The sequence below is a fragment of the Epinephelus moara genome, chromosome 2, assembly GCF_006386435.1.
Source record: "Epinephelus moara isolate mb chromosome 2, YSFRI_EMoa_1.0, whole genome shotgun sequence".
In the NCBI taxonomy this organism is placed as follows: Eukaryota; Metazoa; Chordata; class Actinopteri; order Perciformes; family Serranidae; genus Epinephelus; species Epinephelus moara.
Genome location: NC_065507.1, coordinates 15,136,420 through 15,161,457, shown reverse-complemented (window position 1 = coordinate 15,161,457; position 25,038 = coordinate 15,136,420). Strand labels below are relative to the sequence as shown.

Sequence of the window (25,038 nt, the reverse complement as noted above, 5' to 3'; positions counted from 1 at the left end):
TACTTAGTCCTAAAGAGCCCTTCTGGTGCCAGTAGATACATAGAAACATCCCAGCAGGCTGTGCTTAGCAAGCATACAAATAAGTTTCACGCATGTGAAAATTATTTTTCATGCGTGTGCTTCACCTCCGCTGCTACAACTCCATCCTAGGGTAAACACTGCTGTGTGCGTTTTGTGCAACAGGTGGATGTGGTAGTCTAATGGTAGAGTAGAGAGAGAGCTAAGTAGCGTTCAAGTACAGTAGAGCAGGGCAGAGAGATGGAAGCAAAGTATATTAAACCCGGTGTTAATACAGCAGAACTGGAGAGAGGGGTGAAAAATAAATAGAGGTGGGCATGGGCGCATAATTATAGACGGAGAATGATTGACACATTTTTCACTTTAAGCCCTAACACTGTCATATTTGTGTAGGAATTAAGCTACAATACATGACATATGTTGCTTTAATTAATAAATACAGTGTGAATAAAGATTACATAACATGAAAATAACTGCAGTCTTTGTTATTTGATAGCCGCTTAAATTAAACAATTTTTATAGGGCAAGTAAAAACTGACTTCGGACAAGTAGATCTCTGACCAACTTGCCCGACCGGGCAAGTGAAAAAAAACCTTAGCGTTGAACCCTGCTAATGTTCCACTGTTAGGGTACGTCCACACACAATTAATGTCTCCTCCACACTTTTACAATTTCTAGAGGCTGTGACTTCACTGGCCTAAGTTTACCGAAGTTAAACTCCATACATATGACAGTTTTCGAAATCCGATGTGGGTCACATAAACAGCAATGTAGCATTTTCTAATTAAGACATCCTGGTATTGTTCAGGTTTTAGGGGCATTCTTTAGACATCTAAATGGCAAATTTGTAATATGAATCTTTATTAGGGTTTTTTACCACAGTCTGCAACACTTGCTCTCTTGCCTGTTTATGGTCAGCTCAGTGCACTGTCATCTAACACACTGTACATAAATAAACTAGCCATCAGTTAGCAAGGCTGGGGTAGAGATGCAGGCCCCAAAGAAAAGTCCACATTTCTAGTTGGAAGTGGCAACATAACAACTTTTAAATATCAAAAGACTAAAAGACCTTAAAACCTTTATTTCAGGATTTTCAATATAGGTATTTTGATATAGTAAAATATCTCTACCTAAACCTTTTTGAGTAGGTGGTTAAAGGAATAAAAGAGAAAGGCTTTGCACAGTCAAACAAATCCACCACTGGTGGAGACTTTGAAAAAAATCCTACTTTGATGCAAAGCAAAATGGCACAAGGGGCTTCAGCTGTTCCACCTTCGCTAATTTTGATGTGACAAACCCGTTACATCACATTAATTGGAGTATGCGCAGCGGGATATAAGACTGAATATTAATTGCCTGTTTAATCAAGTCTCCACAGTGATTACGGTGCATGTTACTGTGTAAATGAATGCCAACGTGCCAAGAGACTAATTCAATACCTTGATGATCCCTATTTGTTTGAAGAAGTCTCCGACTTCCTGAACTGTGGCGTCTTCTCCCAGTCCCTGGACAAAAATGGTGTTGTTGTCGGAGTTATCCTGCTCACCAGCTGTGGAAGAGATCAATGGAGAGAAGACGTCAGCAATCATTGCATTGAATTCTATATGGAGATCTTTTTGGACTTTTGGGAGTATACATAGTCATTTTACAAACCAAATCTGATGAACTTGAACTTGAAATTCTATTTTTTTATAAACTCAAATAAATTAGTGCTTAAGAACTTGAGCTTTAAATTATGTTCAAACTCAAACTACAACTGGCATGTGCCATCAGAAATTTTCTGCGCTGGCCATTAAAGGAGGATATCAACATTGATAGCAGATTACAGTGAAAGATTTTGAGACTCTCACCTGGTTCATCCCTTGAGTCGTAGTCTCGAGAGCCTGTAAAACAGACGAGAGGGTGGAAGAGAAAACTTGAGCAAGGAACCTTGAGACTGTCACACTGTTTCACACAAATAAATATTAACTTCATCCCTAACAATGCATAATGATAAAGAAAATTAAACAATGTTCATGTTTAAGGCTCTCTGATGGGTGTTTTCATACCGTTGCATCACATACCAACACCGTGCAACAAGAACAGAATTGTTCTGGGTTTTCTTTTCTTTCTTTTTTTTGAGCTTACACCAGAAATGAAAACAACCAAAATGTCTCCAGTTTTAGAAAGTTTTCCTTCTTCGTCCTGGAACACCTCTGTCATTTACAATCAGCCCTTGTCTTCATGCAACAATACCATTATTTTACAACTCAGGCTCCATGTTCTTTACCATATCTGAAGTCACTTAAGAGAAACCCTGCTAAGAGTAATAGGTGGAGTCCCTTGGGCTCTGGACATGAAAATGGTGGCATTCACTGAGGTTTTTTCTCTTTTATCCCCCTCTCTTTTCTTTTTTGCTAACTCAAGTTCTTTCCTCCCCAACCGACACAGTTCTGATGCTCGTCACTTACCACCGTAATTTTTGTAGCCACCACGGTCACCACCTCTGCAGAGGAAAAATTGGAGATATGATGGCTTTTCCTTTGTCCCAACTGAGAGCTCAAAGCTCCCCTACATCCCCATCAGTTTGCACTCCTGCCAGGGTGTGCGACTATGGTGGAAATGTCTCACACGAGGAATGTGTTAGTCTTTGACATTAGAGATCAATGAACAGACGACTAGGCAGCTCTGACTGAACAATCAGGTAGACGAGTGACGAAGACCATTATCACATCTGGGTCACCATTTACAAAGAATTTAGTACTTTTGCTTTTTACATGACCAGATTGGAAACCAGGAGCTGGAAAACCAGCTGATTTTCTTTTTAACATGAGGCCAAATTGGTGTGAAGGGGTGTAGCAACTGATAAGCAATCTTCCAATGAGTGCGTTTATGAGATCCTTTTACTGAGGTCCAAGTTTAAGTTCAATCACTCTGAACACCTGTAGTATAAAATGTAGATCCATGTTAACACAACACACATGTTCGCCATTGTCAAATATACAACACTTGAATGAAACCTGTTGAATGTGAAGCAGCTGAAGATGTGGCTCCAGGTCTAAGGGCATCGTCTCAGTGGAGTTTCCATTGTTCAAAAACTATCATGTGGTCCTCAGAGCACAAGAAACACACCAAAATTGAGTGTCTGGCAATTGAGAAAGTATGGCTGCGTGAGATTTAACTTTGATAAAATTATGAAAAAGAAAAAAAAGTGATATTTGACATAAAAAGCTCCTGTCTAAGTGAGAGGGATTTGTGAGAACAAACTAACAAGACAAAGCTGAGCCACTCGGCTTCTTAGCATTACCTAGTGTACCTGTTTAGATCGTACCACACTGGGTCTTCCAAAAATTCGAAATGCATTTTTTTTTTTGCCTTCCTCGTGGGCAGGTACCTTAGCCAAAACCCCCCAACTGCAACTTTTGCAAGTCATGAAGGGGAACGGCATCCATTTACAATAGTGAAAAAGATCATTCATCACCGTACACATCTCAGCGTGGAGCAAAAAAGTTTTCCATTCGTTAAGAAAGCACTTTTCCGCATCTTAATGTTGTGCTGCAGCATCGTTCACCTTGCAGAAACATCTGCTAGAGAGGTAATGCTAGTCACTTTTCAATAGCATCTCACTTAACAGCCTCTAAAAATGACACATGGTGTCTCTTCAGATTTGATAGGAAAAAAATTACAAACTCTTCTGTTGCAGAACAACAAAACCTGTCATCCCCATGTCTGGGATAATATGACTGGACAACCAGGTCTGCGATACCTTTAAAGCGTGTCCTTGGGCAGACATGTTCAGGCTCCAATCATTACTTAAGACCCAAATGACAGCAAGGAGATCCTTAGTGGGTCAAAGAACTCTCACCTCTGATTAACCACCTGCTTCGAGTGATTATCGATCATTTGATCATAACAGCAATGTGGATTTAACACCAGCATGTCTCTGATGAAAAAACTTCAATCAGATTTTGATGAAAAAATAAAAAAGGATTAATCTGAAGGTTTGGGCAAGTGGAACAAAGTGTGGGGTCGGTGAATATTACCTATGTGTTCTGTGACGACTTAGGATAAATCCAGTTTGTATACATATATATATAAAAAAAAAAATACTAGAGTTTGGGGATCTGGAGCACAAAGCAGATGAGTGGTGAAAATTGTCTATGTGGATGGTTTGTAGTTGAGTGATGATGTGCTGAGCGACAACAAGTCATGTCTTATATTTCACAGTCAATAGTGGTACCTTGGGGGTAGTGGCACTATGCAACTTACCCCATACCATGAGGTCCACCTCTTCCACCACGGTCGAAGCCACCACTGCGGTCATAGCCACCACTGCGGTCAAAACCGCCACGGTCATAGCCACCACGGCCTCGGCCTCTGAAGCCACCTCCTCCCTCGGAACGGTCTCCCTGGTCACGTCCATACCTCCCACCCTGACCACCTCCTTCACCTAATGAAAAGATAGACTGAATGAGCAACTTCCCAGCCTGATTTATTAGACAGCACATTTTGGTTGCAGTAGAAGGTACTTAAAGAACAGGTGTAGTCTCTAAATGCAATTAAAAACCAGTCATTTTTACCTTCACTCCATCTTCCATAGCTGCCGCCACCACCTCCTCCTCCTCCTCCCTGGCCACCATAGGAACTTTGCTGTCCATAGCTATCTCCTCCTTGACTCTGACTACCATAGGAGCCTTGCCCGTAAGACGGCTTGTCGCCATACCTGAAAGTGGTTTTAGCAAAATCACTACAATTAGCACAACAAAGATGCCCAACATTTGAACCCATCAATGAGTTGTTTGCACCTAGACAAGCAGATAAATTAAAAATTATTTACAATAAAGTGGAGCAAAAAATACCACTGGTTTACAAACTGACATTTCAGTCCCCCAAAATAAAAGTTTTGCCCCTGGCTTTATCAGGTTTGTAACAATAATCAGAATGATCTTATTATATTGTTTTGTGATGCTCCAATTCTTGACTTAAGATTTTTTTGGATTATTAAGTGGATCTTAATGTTACCAAGACACTGAGGCAAAGAATGTCAGTAAGAATTATTCTGCACAGACAAATCATAGCACTCACACAATTTAAGAAAGTATTTTAACAAAGTCACATTAGTGTCTTACCCAGAGTCCTGTCCGTAATTGTCAAAGCTCTGTGGCTGAGATTGGCTGTAACTGTCTGTGAAAAAGAAAATTCACAAAATTGAGAAATTAATTTCAAAACAATCAGCTTTTGACAGATGACAAAACTCGCTATAACAGAAGTGCATTGATGACCATCTTTGAGATGTTCTGCAGTGTCTTTCCGTCCACTTTTATGTTTAAACATTCAGCTGTAAATAGCGTCAGGGTGCTTAATTAAGAGAGTAGAATGACTCCTTTTTAACATGTGGTGATTTCTTTATCAGTGTTAGGTATTAATGTTTTCCTTTTTCAACAATAACATAAGGAATTACTTTGCCTTACTCCATTAACACTGTAAATTCAATGGAGCCCATCGCTTATGGTCAACTCCTTCTAAAAGATGATTGATATCTTAGGCCTCAAACAAACAAAAGCACAACTCATTCAGCAAACATTTAACAAATCAGTATTAATTCCCTAATTAATGTTTAATTAATGTCCTAACAACGCAGTTTAAATGTTTGGAACTGCTGATTTGTAAACCAAAGATTTACTGAATGAAACACTGTGCTGAATTTAGCAGAAAACCTCAGTAATATTAGCAATGACCTAGTAATAGTACAAATAACTTTAGGCACTCATTTACAAATATGTGACAGGGGTGCGGTAACTCTGACACATTGTCGGCCTACTTTGAAACATAAACAAACCCTGCACGCAACCATTGGTGAAATGTCCCTAGGCTTCCTTTAAACTGTTCACAAGTATGTGCACCGATGCCATAAACAAGATAGTTGGTAAAATCCAAGTAAAAGGTTGGGGGCAGCTATGCTAAGTCTGTGCTCTGACTTTTTACGGTTAGGCTGAATCAATGTTAAGCCGAATGACAGTCCTTGGCGTCCTTGCTGTGCTTTTCCGTGCATGGTATTCTCTCAGGGTGCTTCTGCTTCTCCAGCTGGGTGACTTAATGGGTTGAATAACTACTTAATTGTGTTAGCTGTACTGTTCACTGTAGCTACATAATCAAAATGACACAACTGACAAAGGCGGACTGACAATGATGATGAAATAAACTTTGTCAAAATTATCTTGTTAAACTAAAAAGAATCAGGGACTTGTGTAACTTTTGGTATTTTATTAGAATTCGTATATAAAGTATTCCAATCCATAAAAGCTTCAATTGATACTGTAGTCATAATTATGACGTATCACTCTGCATACACAGTGCCGACTCTTTTTCTGAGTGAGAATTAAACTAAAGAGGCATCAATGCAATGTACCATTCACTGCAGTTCTGCAAGCTACTTTGATTAAATACACACATACTATACCTTGTGGACCACCACCACCACCAGCACCGCTGCCGCCGCTACCTTGCTGGCCATAGCCACCATAACTCTGTCCCCCATAAGAGCCACTGCCATTTCCTTGTCCATAGCCCTGTCAATCAGAAAGCCCAATTAGACAGTTACAATTATAAAGCTTTCAGCAGACAGGCTGACAAATTATTTGGGGAAGGGTCTTACCTGTCCGCCCTGCTGACCGCCATATGATCCGTAGCTGCAAAGACATGATAAAAACACTTAACTTCCGGTTTACAAAAACATCATATGGGTCATATGGGTCTCAGATATACAACTGAATACATACATACATACAGAAAGTTAATGTCGGGCTTGTGTGACTGTACATTACCTTTGAGAGCCACCGTAGCCTGAATCTGAAAGAGAAATTCATCAGAGATTTAATGTTAGCTTAGCTCAAAAGGCTACCCGCACGCGTTTGGTTAAAACACACCAAGTATCAAAGTGACTAAGCAGATAATTGACAAATAGCTTCAGGACAGACGTAGCTCATTTAAGCAGGGCAGCTAGCTACTTGCAGCCACACGCCAACGGGCCAGTTAGCACGCCGCTCCGGTAAAAATGGCGGTCAATTTGGTCTCGGCTTGGGCTAACGCTTGAAACGAGACAAACTGCCATAAATGCTGTCCCTCCTCGGCACAATTAGCTTAAAACCAAACTGTTTCAGTGCAAGTAATGCCAATTGACTCCAAAACTACATTTGTTAAGAGTAACGCAAAACGTGTCTGGCTCAGCAGTGAAACAATAGGATCGGTATAAACAAAGACGCATTCATTCTCCCCAGCTGACACCGTGAGCTAACTGTTAGCTAGCTAGCTAGCGGCGACAAGGCCTTGTTCATTCTGCGGTGTTTCCACGTAACGGCACTGAGGTTACGACACAAGTGTGAGTAAATATGTACAACAAATTGTGGTTTTAAACATCCGTACTGAAAACTAGCACATTCAACGTTATTCAAACACCAAAGCTAACGTTGCCCTGCTAATGAAATATGAGCCATGTTCCATGAGATAGACGGCGCCCTTCTTCTGGCCTCGCGGTTGTCCGCTACATTAGCTCCAATGCTACTCGACCCACTTTTCATTATACATTCCAAAAACGACACAAAACAACACTGACACATTATAAAATAACACGTTGACTTACCAGTGGCCATTCTGTGACGTTGTGTATATAGTTAAAATACAATGAAGTCTATTTAGCTGATAAAAACCCTGGTTGACATCTACGCAGCGACACTGAATTGAGCCGGAGCACAGTGCGACACTTCCCTTATTCAGCTTCTTCTTCTTCCTGTTTAGCACGCGCTGCTCGGATTCACAGATAAGTTATAACACCGCCACCTACAGGTTCACAGTGTAATAGGAACACTATCAGCCACGATAGCTGCAGTATGTGCTCAGTTATTAGTTTTAAAAAAGGCAGAACTAATATTAATCTCAGTCTCTGTCATACCTGATGGTATCTTTACTCCAAACAGACACTGAAAATTAAATGAGCACATCAGTATTTTTGCAGGTTTCAGCTTAGTATTGATATTGTGAGGGGACGCAGAAACATGACTGAAGCAGAGGACTTTTGTTTTGACAAAATTGTAGACATTCACACTATAAACTGTTGCAGAAAATGCATGAATTGCTGCACAGACATTCACCAGGATATAGAAAAATAAGCATTTGATGCTCAAAACTCTCTGGTGGAGGTCCCAAACCCCACATTTTCTAACTGGCATCAGATCTCAATATGACATCAGAGAGACACTGGACTCTTGTGCTGAATGGACGTTACATTTTGATTGGAATGAAACTTTGGTTGATGATATCTTAAATGTCTAACAATCTTAGAATTTCACGTTATGTGGACATTGACATGATGTTTTGCAGATGTTGGGTTTACGACTCAATGTCATTACATCAAGATGATGTCGGCATAGGACGTGACAGTGAAGATTCTCAGTCATCCAGGTCATGGTGATCCTAAGTGCTATATTGTAGGCAAGTGGACTTGCTTGAGTTTCTTAAAGACGTTTCACCTCTCATCCAAGAAGCCTCTTAAGTTCTTTATACATTCAGTTCTGAAGAGGCCTCTTTGCTGAGAGGTGAAATGTCTTATAGAAACTTAAGCAAGCCCTGTTGTCGATGATATAGCATGTAGGGTTAGCATGAGATACGCTGGATGTTAGTTATGTAACAGACAAAATACCAGCGTCATCAGTTGCCAGTATTCTACATCAAATTGGCGTTGGCATTAGACACTGACCTTATATTGAATTTCGGTCACCTGACATCAAAACCTAGATTCCACCTAATATCAATATCAAAAGTACAGTATATTAATTTATGGCTGCACTCCATTTAGTTGTAACCATTTCAGGATCCTGGAGTTGTGCATACTCACTCCCTGCAGCTGGCGTACTGGGACCCTGCACTATTCTGTATTTAGTCTTAGATTCTTATTTTTACTTTTGTGATTTTCTTTTTACTCATAATATAAGAGCACTGTTGGAGATAGCTTAAGAAAACATTTCATTGCCAATGACTGCTTCACCGGTATAGTTGTGCATATAACAAATAAAGTACTTTGTTGTAAAATGTTTCTGGACCTTTTTATCAAACTGAAAAGACAATATAAAAGTTTATTTGTAACCCAGAACAGGATTTATCATATCCAGTATTGAGTAGTAGTGAAATACATGTAATAAAACTGCTAGTTTAATTTTTTTTTTTTTTTGCAGTAGCTTGCTGGCAGTTTAACTAACAACATAATGATTCAAGTAGTTAGTTAGAAGTATTGACTACTGCTTTTTTATCAACAAAAGTTCAGAAAGTTGTTGCATACTATTTTAGAAGTTACCTGGCAAACTGAGTAATCCTGCTCGGTGCAGTACCACCACCTGGACTCTAGTTTCTGGGAGGCAGGTGCACACAACCAAAGCTGCATTTCTTGCACTTTCCCATGAGTAACAGGGTATTTTATTTATTCATTTGGTTTATGTATGACCTGTGAACAAGTGGGCACTTTCGTAACAAACTCAATTGATTGCATTTTATGCTGGCATGTGACTTCTTTTGTATATTTGTTATAATTTCATATCACATACGCTGTCAATTTGATCACTTTTTACAAAGAAGCTTGACTTAACCGAACTAGATTTTTATCCCTAGGGTCGCTTTGCTGTACTTCAACTTCCTTCAGTGTTAAAGAATTAAAAGCATGCAAAGATATGCTCTCAAAGTAGCTTCCTCAAGACCGATCATATTAGGCCTTACAAAGGATTTTGTTTAGATACCCTATAATAAATAATTCAGCACATTTCCTTCTTGGATGAGGCTGTTCCTGCTGGTTACTCATGATTACAAAACATTTAAAACAAACACACTGCAGCCCTGTGTGATTTAACCTCTCAACACTACTGCTATGAGAACATTAGTGTGACGGAGCTGAAACCTCACGTCTGATGACAAGTTATACTGATCGCTTTACACGCACAACTTTGGTTTGCAATACACCTCCACACACATCCAGAAGTTTGCAGTGTGGGTGATGTTTTGTGTGCAGCCACTGTACATGAACAAACCTCATTAAGTTTAATCATAAAAAGTCACATCTGACAAATTATTCCAATTTTATTCATAAAAAAATGCATGCCTTGATAAAATCAAATAATTACATCATAAATTGGAATGACAAAAAAAGTGACAGTACTGAGTAAAGTGACTTTCTACCACAATGTAAGCATGGAAGAAATAAACAACAGTGAAGCGTCAGGGTTTAAATGCTAACTGATAACATAAGGCAGTGTTATAAAGGCACAGGCTGCATTTTAACTGGTTGGCAGACCTCCTCACACTCACCGTATTCACACTTATGTACTGAGATGAGACAGATGCTCAGAGACAAAACATTTCGATGTGTCTGGTCATCTTCTTCATGTAGTGGTGCATATGTAATTGGACAAAATAAAATACAAAAATACAGATAATTAAACTGAGGTGGTCGTCACGTGTCTGAGTGTTACTGCCACGTGACAAACCCTCGTCACACTCCTCTGCTGTCAGATGCATATAAAACAAAGAACCACCAATCAGGAGGCCAGATCTGGATTCAAGGCAAACATTTCAAATTAACATTTTACAAATATTACAGGGTAATGTCAGATTATTTTTTTATCTTTAAAGGCAGGCTTTTATGAGAAATAAAATCCACATAATCTAATATTTTTTTCTAAACATGATCTTCCCCTTTGCACCACTTCTTGTGCCTCTCCAAAAGGTTACTGCTACTGATTAAAATGAACAGCAACTTATGCATAAGAGGCAAAATCCCTTGTCAAAATACAAAGGCAAATATAATTGTACCTAGTTTGTTACATCACACAGTTTCCTCACAGAATTTTTTACATATTCTCTAAAACATTTAATGTGTTGTAAGTACTTTCAAAAGTACGACAAGATCAGCTCCGAGAGAAACTAAAGTCATCAACCTGTCACGTCTAAAGCCTCTCCGAGTGTTCACACTGCAACAGGAACACACGTCTGTATATTCACTTTAACATATGATCCAACATACGGCGGTGTCACGTCCACGATTTGTTACTCAGTCAGATGAAAGTTAGGAATATTTCAAGATGGCAAAATGAACAAAATTCTTTTAATTTAAATCTTTATGTTCACAGTGGAATTATATCAGGTGCATTCAGAAGTGGGGCGCGGCGAGACCCTGCCCCATGCCAAGTCATCAGTTTGTAAAGCTGCTCTGGTTGACTCATCAATATAAAAATGAATCTGATCAAAATTAAAGTGGAAATAGACATTTTTTTTTGCATCAGAAGTAAATTGAACGCACAATATAGTGGCTATAGAATAATGACACCATCTGCGTTTACACTGGCTCCCTATAGGCCTCGCTTTCATTATACAGTTCTGTCTGACACTGGATACGATCTCCTGGAAAAATGAGGCTTCGAGCACAAAGGACGTGCATCAACCATTGTGAAACTAAAACAGGAAGAGGACAGCGCTTTTGTCTTCTCGGGTAGCCATCTCCAGTTACCAAAGAGTATCAGTCTGAGGTCTTTGTAGTTACAATTCCCAGTTGCGGAAATGGCAGACAGTGGAACAATTGAATTAACTGGACAAAACTGCAGCAAAATGAGCCCTGTTGCCAGGCTCAGAGGAAAACGGAAGTTTGTCTGTTTCCACTTTAAATCTAAAATGAAGATGACTCTCTGCTGAATTTGCATGAAAGAATGAGGAATTTAAAGCCAGCAGTGTCCTACACCCAACCCCCAAGCACCCAGAGTTGCAGTCAACCACCCGATTGAACAAATTCATTCATTTATATCACTCTTAATGATCTCTAGAAACCAGTCGGGGTTGTTTGGTCTGAGACCACGGCTCAAGTCAGGACCCCCCAGTAGACACAGACTGGTGGTCCAGAAACATAGTGTAGCATACACAGGAAATACAGACTAAAACTGCTGAATGTGTTTATCGACAAAACCTGCTGAGGTAGTGTTTGCCTCAAGATCTTCTGCTACCTGTAGCTTTCATGAACCAGGGTGATGAGCAAGTGTTAAATGATTTTATATTCAGTCCTGATAAAACAAGACACACAATAAAAAATAGAAAATTTAAAACCAACAGTTGAGTAGTGAGACTGACGCTCTTTAACTCCAGACGTCTTGCGAGTAGCGTCCCTTCGTCATCAGTTTCTTGATGTAGTCTGTGGCCTGTGTGCGCGTCATGCCTCCCAGTTCTTCTCCTATCTCGTAGAGGGCCGTCTGCACGTCTTTAGCCATGTTCCTTGCATCCCTAAATCAGGAGAGCGAGATCTCTTAATGCCTGATATACACTGGAAGACTTTGAAAAGAATTCAAGTATACTATTAAAAGACTGAAGTCTGACGTCCTCTCAAATCTACAGACAGTGTGACTTCTTGAGTCAAACTCTTGAGTTTGGGTTACCAAACATTTTCATGACAAAATTTCCAAACTTTTCCATGACTTTTTAAGCACCCATAATTGTTTTTTTCTTGACCCACTTGCCCAGTATCAGATTCAAACTCTTTTCAAACATAACTTCCGATAGCTGGCACACACGAAGGTAGAGACAAACCCAGGTTGAAAACGATTAAACGCTCACGATGGTAAACTTAACACTGTCACACATTGACACATATTAGAGCTACGAAGAGTCAACAGCTACAGAAAATTCATTTGCCGTTATGTTACATTACATGGAAGGTTATCCACGGAACAATTTCACAATACAATACACAATAAAATTCCATGTTTTTCCCCCAAAACTTTTCAATGATTTTGACTAATTCCAGGACTTTTTCAGACCTCGAAAATGTGATTTTGAAATTCCATGACTGTGGGAACTCGTTGCTGGAGATCTTATCTTACTATTTGCAAGACTACAAATAGATTCCTTTTGAGATTATTTCCTATCCTGCTCCTGGTGGAAAATATTATGCCAAACTCCCTTTAAAAAATATGCCATATTAACAATTCCTTACAAGTCCACAAAAACACATAACTCTAGAAACACAAGATAAAAAGCGCCACATGTCGACAGTATTCTTGTCAATTCAGCATCAATATAATCCATAAAGATAAACTCTATTTGTGCACAAGCTTTACATGTGAATTTTGCCACCTCAACTAACTACCAGCCTCCATTGGTTAGCTGAATATACGCCGAATATAACACAGACTCTTATTCACTCCACAGCTCCACCAGTTTCTCCTCCTTTTCCACAGTAGAAGAGAACTGAACCTTCCATGTTTACTGTCTACCTGGTTTGTTGCTACCTGTTTGGTGTTGGACAGAATGCAGATACTAGTTGCTCACGTCATTGAACTTCAGTATTTTCGTGAAACAAGACTAAAAACGTATAATACTATCAAACATGTTTGAGTTTGTCAGAGTGTCACAACAAGAAAAACACTGACTGAAGACAGCTCCGATTGAGTTTTAAGACCACTTCACATTAAATAATCGACATCACAGGAGTGCGATCCAACTGAGGTTCAATGCTCATGATTTTATTCCAACATTTGAAATTTGTCTGCAACAGTGAATTTGCCTGAAAAGTCGTTTGGTGTAAAGCTGGCATTAGATGTCTGGTTGTGTTAGTTTCAGGGTTTTTTTGTCCGGATTTTGGCGGATTTTTCAATTTAATAAAAAAAATATCACCAGTAAACGGTCATGTTCACCTAAAACGTGGTGGAAGTTATTTCCTTTTGATTCGTGAATGATGGGAGTATTTAAACCAGTGGTAACTATCCCTCTAGGAGGTGCCAAAGCACCAAAGACAACGTGGGTTTCCATATATTTGTTTTCCCTCCAGCGTACATCCTAATTCCTTCATATCAAACAGTCACAAATTATTAGTGATAACAATTCAAGTATACCAGAATTCAATAACTCAATTCAATATTCCTTCACAACATAAATAAATTAATGCTGAAGTCTGAACTTTGTGAAACTTAAGGTGGTCAAATGTATTAATTACCCGCAGACGTAGATATGAGCGTTGTCTGTGTGAATCAGCTTCCAGAGGTGCTCCTTATTCTTCTTCAGGAGATGCTGCACGTACACCTTTATTTTTGAAAATGGAAAGAGAAAACTTTGTTCACATGTGCATCATATGGTCGGAAAGTTCCAATAAAGGGTCAATAAACGTACAGAATATTGTGTTTTATTTATGTGTATGTCTGTTCTCTAATCCACTCTCTGTGTTCTCAGTTCAACAAAACAGTGTTTAATTATTTAAATAAGACAAGGATCTTTTTCTCAGCTCTAAGGGACACCAACAGCAGTGACGAAATCACCCGTACCTTGTGCTCCTGGTCTCTGGAGAAGGCAACATTAAGCTGCGTTACAACTTCATTTTTCTCTGCTTCCTCCAGCTCCTCCTGGTAGATATAATCCTCGTTCTTATGTCTGCAGCCGAAATACATCACTGTCTCTCCAACCTCCCTTCCTGTAAAGGAAACAAAACATTGTTATTCTGTGCGTGCTGATGATTCCATTCAGGCTCTTCCACAGAAGTTAAAAATATGACTCTCAGATCCAACTGCACGCACATTTATTGTGTTTCCTAAGTAACTAGACAATTCCTACTATAAGAGGACCTGTTGTGCTTTTCTTTATTTTCTGCCATATATATATATATATATATATATATAATGTTACAATGTTGGATATTCAATATTAAACGTGGCCAAAGTTTAAAATAATGAGGCAAACATATTTAAAAGTGGACATTTTTTCTTCTTCTTTTGAGACAAGCTGATGTCAGCTAGTAACACAGTCAGACTTCTTTATATGGTCATCTGCTCCAGGTACGCAACCTCAAGTGTTAACCTTACCTTGCCTACACCTCTACATCAAACTACATGCTAACATCAGGGAAACATGTAAACATGGTTGTGGATGTCGTTAATTTCTCCCAGACTTTGGATCACATTTCTGCTGGAACATGTCCGGTTGTGAAAACTGTGGTTTCTAAGCTTTTGTTGGTGATTTTTCACAGTAGAAATTACCGCTATTCTCTGTTACAGTCATTTCCCCCGCTGCAATGACGGTGCAGAGACCCAGAAGACCTGGACATGCTAACCAGTCAGAGTAGACTGGGCTTTTTCAAGAGGGGGACTTAAAGACACAGGCGCTAAACATAGCCTTCACAGAAAGAGGGTGAATACAGGTGTTTCAGTACAGACCATATGGGGAAAATAAAGTGTTTTGAACATTAAAGCATGTAAATATGTTCTAATAGAAACCCAAAGTACAAGTATGAACCTGAAAATGAACACAGCAGGTCCTCTTATACTATCAATTAGGTCTGTGTTGTGAGTAAACAAGAAGTTAATAGCTGAATTAAGATAATTAAAGCCCTGATTATGCGAGTCAATCAACCCTTAAATACTTTTGTGATGTTCTGTGTGGGTCGTGCAGCGTGCACAAGGACAGGAGTGTCACAAACACATGTGGAGGTCATTACCCTCATCTTTCTGTCCTTGTGGAGATGTAAGGTTGTAATAAGGTCAAAAAAACACACACAACAGTTTCTATAAATACCTTGCTCTTTGAGCCAGCCCCTCTCCTGGATGAAGCCCATGAAGGGAGCGATTCCTGTCCCAGGGCCGATCATGATCACTGGGTTGGTGGCTTTGAAGGGGAGGCGGAACTGAGACTTGCGGATATACATGGGTACAGTGGACTTGTGGCCGTTGTCAGTGACCAGTTTGTTCTTTAGCCAGTTGGTGGCAACTCCCTTGTTGAGGCGGCCGGTAGCGGTCTTGTACTCCACCACTACTGCACAGATGTGGATGCTGTTGGGGTGAACCTACAGAGCAGAGGAGAGTTACAGACAGCCCTCTGCCTCAACTCTCAGATCTGTCTATAGGCTGTATAACATGAGTGGACATAGCCTCAGGGTCTGAAAAGTGAAGCCAATGCAGAAGTGCTCTGAACATGCATTCTTTGTAATGGCCAGCAGGGGGCGCCTCCAGTGGCTGCAAAAATACATCTGATTGTACAGAAGTCTGAGAATATGACTCTACTTCTCATTTGATTTATCACCTCAGTAAACATTTTCCTAACAAGTTTATGGTCATAATCACAAGTTTCAAGTACAGAATGATGTTCGTTTTGTAAGCTGTGGTCCCATTTGGAGTAAACAGAGAATAAAAGAGGGTATTTTTTTAAAGAGCGTGGCTACCATGGCGACCTGTCAATCAGGACAAAAGCACAGCAATGCCTATCCTCCACAGCTCCACCCTCTCCTCCAAATATGGTCACTTCTGGCTCCAAAAAATAAGATGGCAACGGCCAAAATGCCAAACTTGAGGCTTTAAAATGGTGGTCCACAAACCGGTGGGTGACGTCATGGTGGTTACATCCACATTTATACGGTCTATAACTGTGACCGACATTTTTGTGCATCTTTGCTGCTAATACTATCAAAGAATCTGTAAAAATGAAGTCCTTGACAAGTTAAAAATGATGTGACTCTGCCTCTCTTGGGTGATTTAACAGGGAACTACCTTCGAGGAGGAGGCGATGGAATAATAGCGAGCCTGGAGACGAGGCAGCAGCTCACACAGGTGGTCTATGGGAGGCTTCAAAGAAGGCATATCCTCCAGGATGGCGAGGATGTTTCTACTGGCATCCAACACCCAGTTCTGGTAGAGTGCCTGTAGAGAGGCAGCAACAAAAAGGGTGGTGTAAGAGGTTGAGACAGATTGAAAAAAGGGCATTGATAACACACAGATATGGGCGAGATGTAACTGCAGCTGTGTTTGTGTAACATGAGCTTTACTTCCTCGCACTGACCTTGCCCTCAGGTGAGGAAGAGGCCATCTTTCGCATATTATCCTGGTCTTTGGGGTCAGAGGCGTATTGTGCCAGCTCATAGAGGACGTTGGTGCGAGGAGGGTGTGTGATGTCCAGGTAGTGAGTGAGGGCCGTGCGGTAGGTGGTGGGGCAAGGGAAAGGGTGCTTCTTGTTTGACTCCTCTGAAAAATAAAATAAATACATTTTATTGGGTATCTAGAACATTCATTTCATGGTCAAACCGTCATAAATGTTTAATAAAAACTTGTGAAGGGCAAAATATAAATATAATGCCAACACTACAGGTGATACTGCTCTGATTAATCTACGGAGTACAGATCACCATTACCCAAGCATGCTTTGATCAAGTTCATTTTTGATTGGGGCTTATAAAATACACGCATGTACAAGAAGTTATAAAGTGATTATCTCAGATTGTGCAACAAGTCTTTCATTATTAAGGGAGAGTTCAGATTTTAGAAGCAGGATAGTATAAGGTACTTATCCAGAGCAGGGATACAAATCGATTCCGCATATTTTAAACAGCTTTGATACTAATATTCTGCAGTATCGATACACTGGTACCAGCACCACATTCTCTACTGCAGTCATTTTGCTTTTCTCTGCTACTAACCAAAAAAGAAAAAGCCGTAGTTGTCATGTTATAAAAAAAATTTAAGGTGTGTGCCCTCAATGTAATTTGTTTCTGTGATATTGAAATGGAATTGAATTTCAATCATTTTCAAGGTACTGTACTGAAGTTAGAAATTCCAGTATTGCGATAACACCAATCCATAGTCAATGTAATACCTTTACTACATGGAGGTCAGCACAGCCCCAGTTTGGAGAAGCAGGCAGTTGTGCTGACACAGTAGCTGAGCTATGTACTGCCGTGGATAGGGTTAGCAGCAAAAATGTATTTTAGCCACCTAAAACAATTCACATCCTTCTCAGTGTGTTACGGCTCTGGCCATATTTTGACGTGTATCAGTTTTTCTGTGTCTTTCCCAAGTTTGACTGTGAGAGTGAGTGCTCCTTTCTACGTCAGGTGTGGAGTGCTGATTGGCTGGCGGTGTGGGCTCGGTCTGAATGTGTCGACCACTGATTGGCTCCTCTACTACTACAGTCTGCTGGCTTAAACCCATGGCTTCCCAACAATCCGGATGTCTGACAGCAGCGGCGTTCCTGTCCTCGGCCTCCAAACCTCCTGTATTGTGTATTTGTTAAATCTAGAGATTTGTATTTCGGTAGTGTTTGATTGTGCCTCCTGTGGGCCATCATAGTGAGTGTTAGTGTTAGTGTGTGTAACAGACTGTGAGCATTTAACATTGACTGTTTGTGGTACTAGTTTACTTTTGTTATTTTTACCTTAACTTTGAAGCTGTAGGGGTGGGCTGCCATTTTATTTTATACACTTCTGTCATGTTTTCTGATGCATCCTAGGGAGCCAGATTTAGTGAATGTCTAGTTAGTATGTTTGGGGTTTAGATAGTAGTTTTGTTTGTCATTTTGGCCTTGGTCCACCTGGAGTTATTTTTGCTTCACATTATTGTTAAACTAAGTTAATTTTCACACGATAATAAATACTTTAACTTTGAATTGCAATTGCTGCGTTGAGCTGTCTGGTTTGGGGACCGGGGAGGCAACAACCTTACGCACTTTCATGTTGCGCCCTTACTCCCCTTGATGGGGGCGTAACTAAGTGTACACTATATTGGGAATATTTTCACATCTTAATCTTACTACATAAATGCCGCAGATCAGCGGTTTGGGTCAGACTTTCAGATCTTTACAGAGGAGACAACAGATACAACAACAGCAACAACAAAGCGCTGTTCACTGCGGGGACAAGAAGAACTTCTGCAAAAGGAGACAGAACGGGCCAAAAGACAGACATGCGTAGGAATGCAGAAGTTTTACAGTTGAGAAAATGTAGTGCCAAAAGAAAGAGCAGCCTGGCGGCAAGGTAAAGTGAAAATATTCTCGATATAGCGTCCACTTACACCAAATATTCACTTTTTTTACGTAGGCCTTTTTCTACGTGGCTTAATTATTTTGCTGCTGCACCCATCACTGCTTAGCTTCCGTTGCAGTACTCCTGTCTGCTTCTCCAAACTGGGGTAACATCTACTGTATGTAACACACTGCCTATTGATTAGCACCTGATAAAATTCCACTTTATAAAACTTCAACTACCCCTTTAAGCACTCACTGTCATTTTCAATGATGTTAATAAACATTGAACAGGAGCTGCCTTAAATGCTACTTGTGCCACTACAGAGTACACGTGGTGATCTTCATGACCACAGGAGGAACATTAATTCCTAAGAAGAGTCAACACTTAATATTGCAGCAATAACATGCAATAGCGGTCATATAACAATCTACCACTCATTGGCAGATGTCGCGTGTAGATATCAAGGGAGGTTTTCGTGAGAGGGTTTCAGGGACAAGCGAGGGAAGTCAATGTGCCGCTGGCGTTCAATGCCATACCGTCAAGGTTGTTTAGAGAGATAACCACATCAAGGTCCATTCCAAGGATTTGTCCCAGTTTGTTCACAAGTGCAGAGTCATTTGTGGGGAAAACAGCAACGTGGTCTCCTGACTCATATCTGAAATCACAGACAGTGAAAAATTCAGACTTTAACCTGTATTCATAAAGTCTCACAGCAGAACATGAATCTTTTTCATCTGGTCCTACGTGGTTATATGAAAAGCATAATCCAGACATTAACTTCAGCTATATCCAACAGGTCTCACCTGATCTTGGAGCCTGTTATATCCAGTTCCAAGTGCATAAGATGTCTGTCCCCTGCTTTGTTGAGTTTGCGGTTGACAGTGACTGGAGCCAGGAAAGGGTTTTTCGAATCAAAGGGCCTACAAATAAAAAAGCAACACTTAAATGTCAAAACGTTATCGTAAAGAGATGTAAAAACTCATTTAAATCAAAAATTAAAAAGATCTATCACTCTATAAATAAATGTATTATTAAAGTTTGATTAAAGAAAAGCTGCAGAAATGTGTCTCCTCCGTCCACTAGGAGGCAGAAAGCTTCATTTTCCAACAGTGACCTTTGGTAAACTTTGTGGTTGGTTATAAATGTGGGTGAAATGTGAGCAATGAATGAGCAGACAGCGCTTTAATGATGAATGACTTCTGGCAGTGAGCAACTTCTTTGCTACGGTACTCACGGCTTTTGGACCTCGAAACTCTTCAGGCGGCCAATTTCTCCTGTGTACACTTTGTTCATGTTGATGTCAGTGTGCTCCTTCAGCTCGTACTGCCGTATGCTGTGAGGGAAAAGGATTTCAAGTTAGCTTCCTCAGACAACGCATATACACACACAGTGAAATCAATTTAGATCTTAGTGGAATAAAATTAAATCTGCCAGTTGCTGTTGCTTTTTGCCCACTTAACTAAAAAACACCTTAAAAATGATTCTTTGTATTTGTTCATTTCACAGACAGATGGGCGGGGTTTATCAGAAATCAGATATGTCCTGATTTAGCATTATATAACAAGTCACGTCTTAGTCAAAACATGGGCGTTTAAAAAAAGAGTGGACTATGACCATGTGACACTGATGTAAACGATAACTCACACTGGCTTATCAGTGTGTGGCGATCACCCTGTGACTTCAGTCTGTGGTTATTTTTTTGTTTAAACCTCAGCTGAAGTCTGGAGTCATCATGGAAACTCTACTTAAGGAATCACAGCAAACCTGAAAATACACCCCCTTTCTCTTACTGAAAAACAGGCATTACATGAAAACTACCTTACTTAACCTTTACTTCAGACCACATAAATTAGTGTTAATGTACAAGCTTTCCTCTTGTGTCATCTGTTTAATGTTCACAACTTAACGATAATACAGAGCTGGTAAAGGGTGAAGGTGGGAAAAAAAACTTAAGGGTAAAGATAAGACAACTTAAAGACTGATGGGGACAAAAAGGGAATTTGAAATGATGAAAGATAAACGCATAAAAGGAGAAATTGTTCATGACTGAACCTTGATTCATCTCCCAAGGCTTCCACTCCAAAGTGCTCGCAGACGGCCGGCCAGAACTGCTCTCTCCATGAAACAAAGTCCTCTTCCAAACTGAAAAACAAAACCAATCGAGTTAGCTGAAGAAGATGTCTGAATTCACAAACTAGACATTGTACTGAGATGATAACCATGTGCACTGTTGAAAACTAGACGCCAACCAGTCACGTTACAGTTTGCATCCATGTCTATCCAGGCTCATATAATATAAATAGTGAATACTTTGAAGGAATTTAATAGAACGTATTAAGTGTATTTTTTTGGCAAAAAGTGGATGCTTCAAACACATCTTGCCCCCAGCAGCACAGAAGATCTGTACAGTCAGCAAAGTTTCAAGGTGGAGACCCAATATTCGTGTCACCGATTCAGTATCTGACCAAATGTCTCTTGTTCTATTCCAGAGTTATGATGTTTAATAAAGTCAAGAAAAGTATTTTGCAGAACATTATGATGTCAAAGTGAAGTTGAGCTTTGGGATATAAAATGTCATCATTTCTGAGTTATGATCAAAACCACTGTTTGTGAGGTCACACTGACCTTTGACCAACAAAATCTAAGTGGTTCATACTTGAATCCAAGAGGACATTTGTCCCAAATCCCCTCAAGACGTTCCAGACACACTGCGTTTAAGAGAATGGGAGGGACGGACAGACGGATGTACAGACAACCCAAAAACATAATGCCTCCGGCCACAGCTATCACCTTAGCGGAGGCATGGAAATAAATACTGATGTTTCTTAAGACTTAAGGCACCTTCAAATCCAGTGTCGTCAATGTACACACATGGAAGTTGTGCTCCAAAGCAAGAGCGACACCGCTGCTGCAATCGTTCCAAAGCACCTATTTTTTAGGGCATGACAGCTGCTCCCTGAGATAAACAAAGTTCGACTTTTGAAACGTAGCAATGTGCACTACACCATACGACAAGCAGCAACCAATTACAGCCAAAAGACATCTTTCCTTTCTTCCGAAAATATCAGTCTACAATAACTATGAAGATTAAGTTGATCATTTATTTTGGTGCAGGGCTCCCCAGAGCTTCACATCTGTCCCACAGACAACATTTTAGGCCAAAAACACACTTAAAAAACATGCCTGGAAGAAGATCAGCTCCAAACTCGAAATTTCCGGTAAGTAAGCTGTGATGCAGTGCAGTGCTGGTTATGGTTGCTTGGACACATCAGGCACAACCTGCCTCTGGCCCTTGAGAGCTGGCACAGTGTAGGCACAAGAGTGGCGCCCGACTCCACGGTTTCCAGGCAGTAATAGACACAGCATGTGTCCCAGCCCTTAAAATACTCCAAGATGATGTTCTGTGTTTTGAAAATACCAAGACTAGACCTACGACTGGGCCCAACATGCTGATTTTTTCTTATATATGTGTGTAAGTATGTGGTTGATGCAGCAAACATACTGATTATTGTGATTTTTGGGTTAAAATGTACATTTTGTCTTGAAGGAATTATAAAATAACCTCAAGTTAATACTCAAGGACCAATGTGTTCAGTAGATTTCAAGATAGTTTGTGTACAGAAGAAGGTGACATGATGGTTCGGCTGCCTACAGTATGATTAAAGGATCGCTGATTGTGGTCCACAGCATCTCACTTGTGCTGCACTGAACACCTCTACACTCAGAGACATGCTTAGTCATCATGTCCTTTTTGACTCAGAGGATCAACAGGTCACTTACTTGCCATCATCATCTCCTAAGCCAAGGTCAAAGATGCGCTTGGCCCCGAGTTCTTCGAGCCTTTTGTCAACGTATTTTCCCATTGCATTGTAGTGTTCATATGTCTTGTTGCCCAAAGCGAATACCTGGAGACAGAACAGATCAGTGTGTGACTTTGGAAGCATTTATAATGGAAATAACATCACATGATGAACTTGAAATCCGTGTTGGCGATGAATCTAAAACCTGTCACAGTTAAACAATCAAGCAGAGCAGATGATTGACAGCTTTTCAGTTGCCATGTGAACGTCAATCAAGTTTTTTCATTTATGCTACTAAAATAGAATGATGAACGAGGAAATATGCAATTAGGGCTATGCTGATGTTTTTTGACAGTTGAAGCTGCTATTGAGGTTTTCAAATGAAGCTTAAAATGTTATGTCATCACCCTAAAACAATAATGAATTCTCAAACAAAATCCTCAGTTTGAATTAAGTGGTTCATCTGATGAAATGAGTACGTATGTTTTAATTAAATCAACTTTCTTGAAGGAATAAATGTAATTTACGGTGCTGCTAGAACATCCTGTTAATACAGGTGCGTACCTCCCTTAATGTGTGGTAAACAGGCTTTTTTACTGTAGTCAAATGTTGTTTCTGAAAGGTTAAACGCCAACATGTTTGGACTGAAGCAAAATATTTCATTAGATAAAAGCATGTTTTGAAATTTGGAACGGATTAAACTCATATTCTTTTGATAAATTTTGACGTTTGGACTTAACTACGCTCTGGAGTTAATGGAAATGTTTGGATCACACAAGTTGGAAACAATCCTACGCAACCACCACTGGAATCTAATTCTACAAATAGTATGATACTAATAATTTTAGTGTGGCCTGCAACTGTGTGGAAATAAAGGGTTCAAATACAATGAAAAGACTTGCAAAAAAGCCGCAGAGCATTCAATTGTAGGCTTAGAATTTGAATGCCAACATTGCTTCAAACTATTTGGTACATGCCACAGTGAATAATGTCTTACAAGAGACCCTGAGCCATCTCTCAGGGAATGTAATGTATGCAGTCACTCTGATACAGCCCTGAGACACCAGATAAACTACAGCAGGAAAGACGTGACAGTTCTCCACACTTTAGCTTGATTTCCCACAGTCATGTTCCTCACTCCAATGAGGTCAGGGACTCTGCACCCCAGCCCTCGACACAATGACACACACGCACAGACAGAACAGACGACACAACACACAAAGCCCTTTCATTCATGATGCACACAAAGCCTGACGCAGCTAATGCTGGAGAGGCTTGAGTGCTGTACATCAGCGATATAGGCTGGCGAGGCAAAGTGACATAGCGTGGCTGACAAAATAAACAGGCTGCGGAGCAGCAATTGTGAGGTAAATCTGAATATGTATGTGACTCATATGCTTTACGTTCATGACAGGGGTACTGCAATTCCAGCATGTGTGTACCAGTGGTCCGAGTTGAATATTTTTCTATCATATATTATTAGATTAACTTTATTACATCAGCTGAGCTCACATGATTTTAACACCTGGTGATTACATTTAACCACAGCTACAACGATGCGTCCATTAGTCAATCTAAAGCAAATATTCTGATTAAATGTTACAGTAATTTCTAATTCCAAATGTTTCATGGTTTCTCAGTGGTGAGATTTAATTGCTTCTCTTGGTCTTTACTCACTAAATTTAATTGTTTTTATTGGGTTTGACAACCTTATATTGGGCTCTATAATTTTGTGATGGGCATGTTTCTCTGTTTTCTGATGTTGCATCAACAAAACCATTAATTGAGAAGATAACTGACTTATTTGATAATTAAAATAAATTTTAGCTGCAGCAAGCTTCAACAAAGCAACAGATACACACGCAGAACAGAGAGTAGCACTGTTTGTATAGACATCATGCACAGTACACAATCTAACACCAACATGTTTATGAACCACTAACACCAACACAAATACTATATAGGTACATTTTAAGATTTTAGACAATTTTCAACATGCTTGTAAGCGTGTACAATAAGTGTTTGAGAGGAAACTTAAAGGGAAATTTCGGTTTATTTCAACTTGTCTCCTATCGTCCTAAATTTGTTTCAAGTGATTAGTGACAAAAATAATAGTTAGCATGTTAGCCGTTAGCCTAGATACAGCCATAGCGTTAGACCTGTTAAAACGTAAGTGAACGGGCATCCCTTCAAGTGCAAAGTTAGTCCACTAAACAAGCTTTTTTTCCACAAAGGTCACATCCAGACCTTGAAAATAAGGCTGCAACCGGTCCCATTCCTTGCAACAGAGGCATTCTTCTTCTGTGGGCACTGGGGCACAGCATTCACAGGTACACCACCAATCTCCAGAGCTACGCAGCCTTGCAGCAGCCATTCCTCCTCTCTCGTCCTCTACCTGTTGCGCCTCTCTCTCTCTCTCTCCTCCTCCGTTCTTCAATTTCACGA

At 40.0% G+C, this 25,038-nt stretch overlaps 2 protein-coding genes across 4 annotated transcripts in view; both read right to left on the bottom strand.

Moving 5' to 3' along the window:
* Nucleotides 1–7,778, bottom strand: part of taf15 (TAF15 RNA polymerase II, TATA box binding protein (TBP)-associated factor) — a 12,138-nt gene extending 4,360 nt beyond the window's left edge. The window contains exons 1-10 of one of the 2 annotated variants that reach the window (XM_050063559.1): nucleotides 7,637–7,778; nucleotides 6,822–6,846; nucleotides 6,653–6,686; nucleotides 6,458–6,566; nucleotides 5,127–5,181; nucleotides 4,578–4,720; nucleotides 4,267–4,447; nucleotides 2,469–2,503; nucleotides 1,869–1,901; nucleotides 1,458–1,567 (exon numbers count right to left, since the gene is read on the bottom strand). In XM_050063559.1, the coding sequence (XP_049919516.1) occupies nucleotides 1,458–1,567; nucleotides 1,869–1,901; nucleotides 2,469–2,503; nucleotides 4,267–4,447; nucleotides 4,578–4,720; nucleotides 5,127–5,181; nucleotides 6,458–6,566; nucleotides 6,653–6,686; nucleotides 6,822–6,846; nucleotides 7,637–7,646 (735 nt within the window). In that variant the 5' untranslated portion in view covers nucleotides 7,647–7,778. The remainder of the gene's footprint in view (nucleotides 1–1,457; nucleotides 1,568–1,868; nucleotides 1,902–2,468; nucleotides 2,504–4,266; nucleotides 4,448–4,577; nucleotides 4,721–5,126; nucleotides 5,182–6,457; nucleotides 6,567–6,652; nucleotides 6,687–6,821; nucleotides 6,847–7,636) is intronic. The other variant, XM_050063567.1, reaches the window with a different exon arrangement.
* Nucleotides 7,779–10,098: 2,320 nt separating this feature from the next.
* The window catches only part of porb (P450 (cytochrome) oxidoreductase b), a 30,717-nt gene continuing 15,777 nt past the window's right edge, over nucleotides 10,099–25,038 (bottom strand). For both annotated transcript variants that reach the window (XM_050059678.1, XM_050059686.1), the window contains 11 exons: nucleotides 22,574–22,698; nucleotides 20,846–20,935; nucleotides 20,028–20,126; nucleotides 19,597–19,713; nucleotides 19,330–19,448; nucleotides 16,837–17,018; nucleotides 16,548–16,697; nucleotides 15,580–15,847; nucleotides 14,337–14,482; nucleotides 14,012–14,097; nucleotides 10,099–12,303 (listed from right to left, as the gene is read on the bottom strand). In XM_050059678.1, the coding sequence (XP_049915635.1) occupies nucleotides 12,159–12,303; nucleotides 14,012–14,097; nucleotides 14,337–14,482; nucleotides 15,580–15,847; nucleotides 16,548–16,697; nucleotides 16,837–17,018; nucleotides 19,330–19,448; nucleotides 19,597–19,713; nucleotides 20,028–20,126; nucleotides 20,846–20,935; nucleotides 22,574–22,698 (1,527 nt within the window). In that variant the 3' untranslated portion in view covers nucleotides 10,099–12,158. The remainder of the gene's footprint in view (nucleotides 12,304–14,011; nucleotides 14,098–14,336; nucleotides 14,483–15,579; nucleotides 15,848–16,547; nucleotides 16,698–16,836; nucleotides 17,019–19,329; nucleotides 19,449–19,596; nucleotides 19,714–20,027; nucleotides 20,127–20,845; nucleotides 20,936–22,573; nucleotides 22,699–25,038) is intronic.